Source organism: Nicotiana tabacum, chromosome 13 (genome assembly GCF_000715075.1).
Source record: "Nicotiana tabacum cultivar K326 chromosome 13, ASM71507v2, whole genome shotgun sequence".
Classification (NCBI taxonomy): domain Eukaryota; kingdom Viridiplantae; phylum Streptophyta; class Magnoliopsida; order Solanales; family Solanaceae; genus Nicotiana; species Nicotiana tabacum.
Genome location: NC_134092.1, coordinates 118747696 through 118758667, shown reverse-complemented (window position 1 = coordinate 118758667; position 10972 = coordinate 118747696). Strand labels below are relative to the sequence as shown.

At 38.9% G+C, this 10972-nt stretch overlaps 1 protein-coding gene across 1 annotated transcript; it reads right to left on the bottom strand.

Moving 5' to 3' along the window:
- Positions 1 to 376: 376 nt before the first annotated feature.
- Positions 377 to 1814, bottom strand: LOC142168326 (uncharacterized). Its single transcript, XM_075228993.1, has 3 exons — positions 1752 to 1814; positions 813 to 1612; positions 377 to 722 (listed from the first exon to the last, which is right to left on the bottom strand). Exons 1-3 carry the CDS (start codon positions 1812 to 1814, stop codon positions 377 to 379), a joined length of 1209 nt encoding a protein of 402 aa, XP_075085094.1.
- Positions 1815 to 10972: the final 9158 nt, after the last annotated feature.

Genomic DNA, 10972 nt, shown 5'->3' with positions numbered 1-10972 from the left:
GAAAGGGGCCGTTGTTTGATGAATAATTCCATATTTTAAACATATCTCTTCAAAAGGACATTCGTATTCACCACTCCCATCGCTTCTTATCATTTTGATTTTCATGTTGAGTTGCGTTTCAACTTCAATTTTGTATTGCTTGAATTCATTTATTGCTTCATATTTACTATTAAGTAAGTAAACATAGCAATATCGAGTATAAAGGATTTGAATTCCTTTCAACTGACTTATAAGGATATTTAACATACTTAGATTCAACACATATTTGACATTTTGATTTGTCGCATTCAAACTTAGGCAATACTTTCAAATTAATCATTTTTTGTAAGGTTTTATAATTGACATGTCCCAAACGTATAAGCCATAAATCATTTGACTAAAGTAAGTAATAAGAAACTAAAATTTTATTATTGTCAACAACCATTAAATTCAGTTTAAAAAGGGCCTCAGTAAGGTAACCTTTTCCTAAGTACATCTCGTTCTTACTTATTACAATTTTATCTGAAATAAAAATACACTTAAACCCGTTCTTGACGAGAAGTGAAATAGAAACTAAGTTCTTCCTTAGTTCAGGAATATGACAAACATTGTTTAGAGTCACCACCTTGCCAGAGGTCATCTTCAGAAATATTTTTCCATAACCTTCCATTTTGACCGTTGCAGAATTTCCCATAAAAATGGTCTCGTCAGGTCCAGCAGGAGTATATGAAGCAAATGCTTCTCTAACAGCACAAACATGGCGGGTGGCTCCAGAATCAATCCACCACTCCTTGGAATTTCCTACTAAGTTGCATTCAGACAACATAGCGCACAAGTCACCAATATCATCATTTGTTTCAACCATATTTGCTTGACCCTTTTTCTTCTCTTTCTTTGGAGCACGATATTCTGCAGCTTTGTATCTAACCTTTCCATAGTTGTGGTAGTTTCCCTTGAATTTCTTCTTGCTCGGATAGTTGTTTGGTCCAGAAGACTTCTTCCTCTTTTTCGAATTAGTTGGAGCAGTCTCAACAATATTTGCTCTCATAATTGTTGAGTTCCCACGTGTTTTCTTTTTTGCATCTTTATTGTCCTCTTCGATCCTCAATCGAACGATGAGATCTTTGAGTTTCATCTCCTTGCGCTTGTGTTTCAAGTAGTTCTTAAAGTCCCTCCATAAAGGAGGGAACTTCTCAATCATTGCTGCAGCTTGAAATGCCTCATTGATGACCAAACCTTCAATGAAAAATTCGTAATTAGTAACTAAATTAATACTTTCAACAGAAGCAATAATTCGGATTATACCTTCAGCAAGGAGATCATGGATTATAACTTGTAGCTCTTGAACTTGGGTAATGACAGGCTTGCTGTCTACCATCTTATAGTACAAAAATTTGGCTGCAACAAACTTCTTCAAACCGGCATCCTCAGTTTTATACTTCTTTTCCAATGAATACCATAGTTCTGTAGAAATTTTCGCATTACTATAGATGTTGTAAAGATCATCCTCCAGTCCGCTAAGAATGTATTTTTTGCACAAGAAATCTGAGTGCTTCCATGCCTCAGTCACAATAAAACATTCATTATCAGGAGTTGATTCTGGCAGAACCAGAACATCCTCCTTGATGAACTTCTGTAGACTCAAAGTATTCAAATAGAAGAAAATCTTTTGTTGTCAACGTTTAAAATCAATCCTGGAAAAGTTTTTGGGCTTTTCCGCCAGAGCCGGTGGTGGCACAGAACGACTGGATGTAGCAACATGGTGGTGGCACAGAACGACTGGATGTAGCAACATTGCTCGTAGAGCCAACCAAGGGGGTTCCTGTTTCTTTCATTTTTGTTAATCACAAAACAGAAATAAAATTAACTAATGGGGAAGTATATAAAATCTTCAAACCGAATAACTTTAACAGAAACAAATTAAATACCACAGTGAAGATTTTATTTCTTCAAACCGAATACACAATGAGTAGAAAATCATAAAGATTTAAATCTCGTAATTGAGTAGAAAGTCCAAGGACTTTAATCTCAACCAAGGAGTAGAAAATCCAAAGATTGTAGTCTCCAATCTGAGAGTAGAAATTACTAGGACTTAATCTCCCACAAGTAGAATATAAGGTGAATACAGAAAAAAATTAAGTTCCTTAAGCTTGTTAGTATTCTGTATTCGAAAATATATTCAAAAATAAAAATGATATAAAACTAGAAATGTAGAAGAACAGAATTAATCCGAGCCCACTGAATTCACAGTGTTTCCTTAAGGAATTTAATCCCCTCCTAGTACCCGAGGTTTAAGATTATTTCCTCCTAGGATAGAACGGATTACCCTTGTAATGACCCGACCAGTCGTTTTACATTCTAGATCCCTATTCCACTAATTAAGACTCCCCGTATATGTTTTTACTGTTTTATGACTTGTGGGGATGGTTAGTTCGGGTTTAAAAGGGTTCGGGTTGAAATTGGAACACTTGGTTCCTTAATATTGGCTTTACATGGTTAAGTTTGACTTGAGTCAATGTTTTGAGTAAACGACCTCGGAACCGTGATTTGATGGTCCCAATAGGTTCGTATGATGATTTTGGACTTGGGCATATGTCACAATCCAAAATCCTAACCTGTTGTGATGGCGCCTATCGTGGTACTAGGGAAGCCGACATTTTGAAATAACCCCAACACTTAAAAGAAAATGGATTTAAAACAGTTTAAATCATAACAACTTCTCATAAACAGGATAGAAAAATCTAAAATACAACGCGGAAATTCCCAACATCGGGGTGTCACCGAGTACATGAGCATCTATACATCACAAGTCTGGAAAACACTGTCTAATATAGTTTGAAACTAAATACAATAAGCAAAAATGTAGGAAAGGAGAGACAATGTCTGTGAAACGCCGGCAGCTACCTCGAAATCTCCAGAAGATCAACCGTGCGCGGAAATCAACACCTACTGTGTCCGAGAATACCTGGATCTGCACACGAAGTACAGGGTATAGTATGAGTACAACCAACTCAGCAAGTAACAATACTAAAAAAAAGAACTGAAAGTGGTGACGAGCTTTGCAGTTATAGGTCAATTACAATGATTTTAACATGGAAGGTAGGCATGCTTTCAAGTCCGACAATTAAGGCCAAAACAATAATTTCATGTTAAGTTCAACTGAAATAGAGTGTAATATCTTACAGTAATTATCAATACATTGATACATGGCAACTAAGTGCAACAATTAATGCAATCAAATGCATCCTCTCAGGTCCACAATCACTCAACCCTCCCATTCACTCAGCACTCGCACTCAGTAGGTACCTACGCTCATTGGGTGTGTGTGCAGACTCCTGAGGGGCTCCTTCAGCCCAAGAGCTATAATCCGCACAGACAACTCACGTGTTGTACGGACAACTCACGTTCCATAGTATAATATCTGGATCCACACAGACAACTCACGTGCTATAATATAATATCTGGATCCGCACGAACAACTCACGTGTTGCACGGACAACTCACGTGCTATAGTATAATACCTCACAATCAGGCCCTCGGCCTCACTTAGTCATCAACCTCTCTAGTCTCTCGGACTCTCAGAAATCATAATACGCAGCCCAGACAGCAATGATATGATGCATCAAAAATGAACAATAGAGACTGAGATGTAATATACAAATAAACTATGACTAAGTACAGACAGAAATTTAGTAGATAATTCGATATGTACACGACCTCTGTGGATCCCTACAATGCCAACACGTAGTTTAAACATGATTTGTGGTTCAATTTCTCAAATACATGGAGAGTGTACAGATAGCAACAGATTATACCCTTGCCTCGCGAAACGGCCTCAGAATGCCTCGAATCTAGCCATAACAATGCGATAAAATCAATACGGACTAAAGGAATCAACTCCATAAGAAAATGCTAAGTTATTAATCAAAATAAAAAATCGGCTCAAAAGTCGGTCCCCGGGACCACATTTAGAAATTCGATAAAAGTCACAAAACACAAAATCCTACTCAACCACGAGTCTATCCATACCAAATTTATCAAAATCCGACACCAAATCGTTACCCAAATCCCTAATTCAAACTCTCCAAAACCCTAGCCTCAAACTCCCAATCTACACCTTAAATACACACCAACTAGGTGGGAAAATCAAGAATCCCATCAAAAACCCTCTCAAAAATTGCCTAAACCGTGCTTGAAATGTTTGGAATAAAGCCAAAATCGCGAACCTTTGTTTTAATAATCTGCCCAGGCTTTGCGCATCTGCGGCCATATGTCCGCACCTGCAGAACCACTTCTGCGGTGAATTCCCCGCTTCTGCGGAAGTTACTTAAATTCCTCAGGCCCACATCCACGCTCCATGTTCTGCACCTGCGGAGCTACTTCTGCGGCCTTCCATCCACTTCTGCGGAAACATGCCCATGCCCCTCTCTCAACTCCGCATCTGCGGAGCCTCGCTAGCACCTGCGGGCTCGCAGATGCGGTTAACCCCTCGCACCTACATCCTGCCCAGGCCAGGCTAGATCCGCTTCTATGTAAAACCATCCGAATTTGTGGCATCGCACTTGCGGCCAATCCCTCGCAGGTGCGATCACACCATAAGAGCTCCAGCTTTAGCAATGCACTAAGTCCCATTTTCGATCCATTAACTATCTGAAATCAACCCGAGGCTCCCGGTGCCTCAACCAAACATACCATCAAGTCCCAAAACATCATACAAACTTAGTTGAGCCCTCAAATTACCTCGAACAACATCAAAAACATGAATAACACATAGATTCAAGCCTAATGAACTTTAAACTTTCAATTTCTACAAATGATGCCAAAACCTATCAAATCACGTACGATTGACCCCAAATTTTGCACACAAGTGACATTTAACATTACAGACCTACCCCGACTTCCAAAATTGTAATCCGACCCCGATATCAAAAAGTCCACTCTCGGTCAAACTTTCCAAAAATTCCAATCTTTCGCCATTTCAAGCCTAATTCCACTACAGACCTCCAAATCACAATCCGGACACGATCCCAAGTCCAAAATCACCCAACGGAGCTAACAGAACCATCAAAACTCCATTCCGGAGTCGTTTACTCAAAGATCAACATTCAGTCAATCATTTCATCTTATTCTTTCAACCTCAAGACTAAGTGTCTCATTTCATTCTGAAATCTCACCGAACCTGAACTGACTACCCCGGCAAGTTACATAACAGATATGAGGTATAAAATGAGTAGTAGATGGGGGAACAGGTCTACAACTCTCAAAATGAATGGCCGGGTCATTACATTGTATGTTCGGATCGGGTTTCGGAGGACCCGAGAGCGTTTCGACGTTTAATATTGAAAATCGTCGCATTGAAGGTTTTCAAATTCTTTAAAATTGGTTTGAAGTAGTTTTTGGTGTTATTGAGGTCCATTAGGGATTCTGAGCCTGGTAATAGTTTGGTATGGTGATTTAAGACTTGCACGCAAAATTTGGTATCATTCCGAGTTGATTTGATAGGAATCGGACGTGCGGAGGTGTTTTTAGAAGTTTTTGAGTTTCATGATTTGATTTATGTGTTTTGGTATCCATTTCATGATTGTTAATGTTATTTTGGTGTTTTGATCGCGCAGGCAAGTTCGTATGATGGTTTTAGACTTGTGTGGATATTTAGTGTGGAGTCCCGAGGGCTCGGGTGAGTTTTGGACGCGTTCAGAGGGATAGAAGGACTTCAGTTTTCTGGTTTTTTTGTTGGTGCCTCAGGTATAACAAATGTGAGGTGTTGTTTGCATTTGCGAACCTCGCATTAGCGAGGTTGCCTTTGCAATTGCGATAAAGCCTAGACGAGGCAGGACTCGCATTTGCGAGCTTTTCCTTCGCTTTTGCGATCAGCACCCCTTCGTATTTGCGAACTACTTGGTCACATTTACGACCCTATCACAGAAGGCCAACCTTCACATTTGCGATGGTTTTGTCGCATTTGCGAACAAGATGTCGCAAATAAGACATCTGTGACTGGTGTAGGAGCTTTTTATTACGGGACTTAGCTTTATATCCCTCATTTCCCACTTGGTCTTAGGCGATTTGAGAGCATTTTGTGGAGGGATTCCATCAACATCAAGAGGTAAGTGATCCCTATCAATTCTTTAGCTAAATACGTGAATCGTGGGTAGATTTAACATGGAAAAATGGTGTAATTAATGAGATTTTGAGGAAAACCTAGGGTTTTAGTAAAAATGGGATTTAACCATGAAAATGATTATGAAATTAGGTAAAACTTATATATTTGAGTTCGTAAGGTTATGGGTAACATTTATCTTTGAAAATTTCTGGAATCCGGGCACATGGGCCCGGAGGTGAATTTTAGGAATCTTCCAATTTGGGTTGGGTAATTTTTGTAATAGTTAAATTATGAACTTGTGAGTGTATATTGATTAATTTATATAATATTTGGATAGTTTCGGGTTGTTTGGCACCAAGTTGAGGGTTTAGAGCAGATTTGGGAACGAGGTAAGTCTCTTTCCTAACCTTGTAAGAGGGAACTCATTTCCTTAGGTGTATCTTGTTGTGTACTACTTGTGTGGGGAGCTACGTACGCACTAGGTGACGCGAGCCTGTGCATAGCTATATTTCATAAAATGTCCGGGTAGTCTTAGATCCACATCATTCTTTAATTGTACTGTTATGTTTGTTATGCATATTAATTGTCTTAAATAGAGTTGATACTAGGGATTTTAAAGTTGAAGCTAAGTGACTCTCGAAAGTCGTCTTTTGTATCGCGTCAAGAGAAATGACATAGATAAGATCATTGCTATTCCCAATTTAGGTTTCTTATTTTTGGGAAGAATTGAGAAATACATAATAACTATGAGAAATCCATGTCTACTCGCGTCGCAAGTACTTCCGCAAGCGAGGTAAACTTCTCTACTCTCATGGGAGCGGGCCGTTCGACCCTCGACAGTGCACATAGTATTTTGGATCGGACCGTACCACCTCGGCATAAAACGTACATGATAATACTCGGAGCCTGATTACACTCGATATTATGTTATGGCTTGAGAGGTTATAATTTATTTAATGACTGAAATTGATTTGGAACTAGTATGTGTTAGATGGAGATTTTGGAATTTACTATCAGTTAAAGGATCATTTATTCCCTGCTTGCCATTGTGTTATTTTTAATATTCACATATTCCATGCCTATTTAGAATTTCTGTATTTTATTACTGGCCCATAGTAAGTGTCGATGTCGACCTGTTGCACTACTTCTTCGAGGTTAGGCTGGATACTTACTGGGTACATTTTATTTATGTACTCACGCTACACTTCTGCACTAATCGTGCAGGAACTGAGGCAAGTGCATCTGGCAGTCATCCCGGCATACACCCCCGTTACCCCGAGACTTAGTGGTGAGCTTCTCTCTGAGGCCGTTCTGTAACACCTGCAGTCTCTCTCATTTGTATTTACCTTCTGTCTACTCTATTTCAGACAATAGCTTAGTGTTTTGTATATTCTACTAGTTGCGCATACACTTGTGACACCAGGTCTTGGAAACATGCTAGCAGACTTTATGGCTTTTGAGTATTTATTCCACTGCATTCGCTCTTTCATTAGTTTTCGCTTTACTTTATTAAATTTTCCACTTCTCACTTATTTAATAAATAAAAATCAATTACTTTTAAATTATTAAAAAGGAATAAATGCACGGCTAATTCACCGTTGGCTTACCTAGCGGTGACGTTGGGTGCCATCACGGCCTATAAGAGAAATTGGGTTGTGACAACCCTCACTGGTGTAGAGGTACTTCAAACCCCAGTGATCAACGAACTCAAAGATCAGTAGTAAATCACACTTACTACTTTGTTTTTGTTTAAAACAATGCAGAATGAAAAATGAGAAATCAAAATTTTCGTAAGAAAAATTTGAGGAGAGTTCAATGTTGGGTAATACCGAAGAGTTGCAACTCTTCATGTAAGGCTGCAACTCAAAATGGATGTTTTATAAAACGTCCATTTATGCAAACCGCCAAATTCAAATTATAACGAGAAAATTAAAACGAAGGAAAAAATAAACTATCATTATAGAAACGGTCTAATTTAGATTAAATAGTATTGCGGTAATATTAACAAATAAATTTGGTCCAAAAATTTAATCAATCAATCAGATCATTTGACCAAATCCAAATCCAAATCAAATCTGAATCAAAAGCCGAAGCCGAGCCGAGCGAGCGAGCGACGACGATGGCGTGAGGCTTGCCTTCCTCTCAACTCTTTAAGAACTAGAAGAAGTACAATTGTATATATACCCATCAAAACTCTTGTCCTCCTCCAATATGGGACAATGTCCCTTTGTCAAAGAGGAAAATTCAAAAAATTTCATCTCTCCTCCATTTTCCATTCACTATATTTTAAGCTCTAAGAAGCTTAAACCCAACAGTGAAGAAATTGTATGGGTGTTTCTTTGCTATTTTATGTGTGTTGAAAAAAAATCAAAAAATATTAGGTAGAAATAATCTCTCTTGGTTTTTCTTATGGCCACGGTTCTTTTCCAAGGGATGACTCTTCAAACCGGGTAGTAGTTTTTTCTTGGTTGTAGAATTTTCAAAAAGTTTTGGACTTTTCCCGACAAATGGACTTCCTAAACAGTTTTCTTGAGGGTTTATAGTCCAAAGAAAAATATAAAAAGATTTTCATTGTTTTTTTTTTGAATTGATAATGGAATGGGAAGAAGCTTGAGTAATTTGTTGCTTTTGACATGTTTTATATTGGGGCATAGGTCTGGAGCATTTGAACTAAGTACTTTCTTCAAGGTCTTTATAATTACATGCCTTGACAATATGTGTGGACTTCTTTTGACACTGAGGCTCATATTTTGACTCTTGTGATTAATTCTCGTGTGCTTAAATTTTATGATGACTGTGCTAGTTGCTTTAACTCGAGAGTCGGGTCCAAGCCGTCCTGAATGAATCATGTGCATTGTGTGAGGTGAGATTGTGGTGTACTCTGTGCCATCCTTGCTAGTCTAGAACTTGCCTCGTGTATGAGTCGAAGCGAAAACCAACCCGTCGCGATAGCGCCTATCATAGTACTAGGCAAGCCGACTACTCAGACATTTTCAACACTTCAAATCTTTGAAAGATATGAAAACAGCTTAATTAAAGGAAATCTTTTAAAAGCGGGATAGGAAGTCATAACTCAATACATAATCTCTCCCAAAATCGGATGTCACCGAGTACATGGGGATCTACATAAAGATATAGTCTGGTACACCGTCTAGAAAATAAAACTGAAATAAATAACATGAAAGATAAGGGAGGAGAGTCAAGGTCTGCGCACGCCCAACAACTACCTCGATTATCTTCGAATGTCCGGATTCCGCAATTCAGTAACCGCTGTGACCGGAAGCACCTGGATATGCACATGAGGTGCAGGGTGTAGCGTGAGTACAACCAACTCAATAAGTAATAAATCTAACCTTTAGACTGAAAGTAGTGACGAACTCAGCAAGAACAATTCAATATAGAAATAACAGTGCAGAAATGTAGGCATGTTTTCAAGTTCATCAGATAAAACTCAATACAAGTAAAATAGACCAACTTTGAATGATAGGAGGGATATGAAATTTCTATACCTACATGCATTGTGCAGGCTGTATGTGGTACACTACAGTGGAAGCCTCGAGTGCTCACACTCTCAGGGTGCTCAATCACTCAGTACAGTACAGGGCAGGTCCAGCCCAGGGAACTCCATCCCAAGTATAATGTATAGGCAACTCCATGCCCAGGGAACTCCATCCCTAAATGTGAATATATATGGAAACTCCATGCTGGGGAACTCCATCCCAAATATAATATCCATTGCGCTCACTGTGGGGGAGCAGACTCCAGTTGGGCTCCTTCAGCCCAAGTGCTATAATAAGCCAGATTCAGGCATAAATAAATAAAAATATGATGCGACGTGCAGCCCGATCCAATAATTATCATTCACAATCAGGCCCTCGGCCTCACTCAGTCCATAATCTCTCAAGTCTCTCGGGCTCACAATGTCATGAAAATCGACCCAAAATGATGATATGATGTATCAATGAATGGCAACAAAGACTGAGATATGATATGCAAATGATAGATGTGACTAAGTAATAAATTGTAAATTTAAACAAGTAATTCAATAGCAATAAGACCTTTGTGGGTCCCAAAATTTCGGCACGTAGCCTAAACATGATCTTTAACATGAGTCTCAACTCGATTCCTCTAACATGTGGAGGATATGTGGATAATGACATGATTATTTGATTATGCAACTCCACAAAATCAATTAAGTCACAATTTCTTTGGTTCACGCCCACACGCCCGTCACCTAGCATGTGCATCACCTCCAAACAAATCACATAACACGTAATTCAAGAATTTATACCCTCAGAACCAAGTTTAGAAGTGTTACTTACCTCAAACCGTGCAAATCTATACTCCAACACACCCTTGCCTCGCGAATCGGCCTCCAAATGCCTCAAATCTAGCCACAGACAGTTTGATACAGTCAACACAATCTAAACGAATCAATTCCATAAGTAAATACTAAACTATTAATCAAAATTCAAAAAGACGACTCAAAAGCCGGTCCGAGGCCTACGTCTCAGAATCCAATAAAAGTAACAAAATCTGAACACTCATTCAACTATGAATCTAACCATACCAAATTTACCAAAATCCGACATCAAATCGCCACTCAAATCCCCAAATTAAACTCTCCAAATCCCTAGCCTCAGACCCCCAAATTACACCTTAAAACCACACAATCTATGCGGAAAAATCAATGGGGAAACAAAATTATTGAGCAAATTAAACAATAAGTGACTTACCTCACGAAATCCCTCGAAAATCCTCTCACAAATCGCCAAATCCCGAGCTTGAAATGCTTAAAATGGTGAAAATCTCGGAACCCTCATTTTTAATAATATGCCCAGGCCTTCTCGCTTCTGCGGTCCAAAAATCCGCTCATGCGCTACCGCTTTT

What these genes read in the sequence shown, in the direction of transcription:
- LOC142168326 (XM_075228993.1), bottom strand. Translation starts at nt 1,814, where the DNA reads ATGAAAGAAACAGGAACCCCCTTGGTTGGCTCTACGAGCAATGTTGCT. An exon ending in TTGCTACATCCAGTCGTTCT is followed by an intron (nt 1,613 to 1,751) that starts GTGCCACCACCA and finishes TTGAGTCTACAG; the next exon opens with AAGTTCATCAAGGAGGATGT. An exon ending in AATGATGATATTGGTGACTT is followed by an intron (nt 723 to 812) that starts GTGCGCTATGTT and finishes TTGTGCTGTTAG; the next exon opens with AGAAGCATTTGCTTCATATA.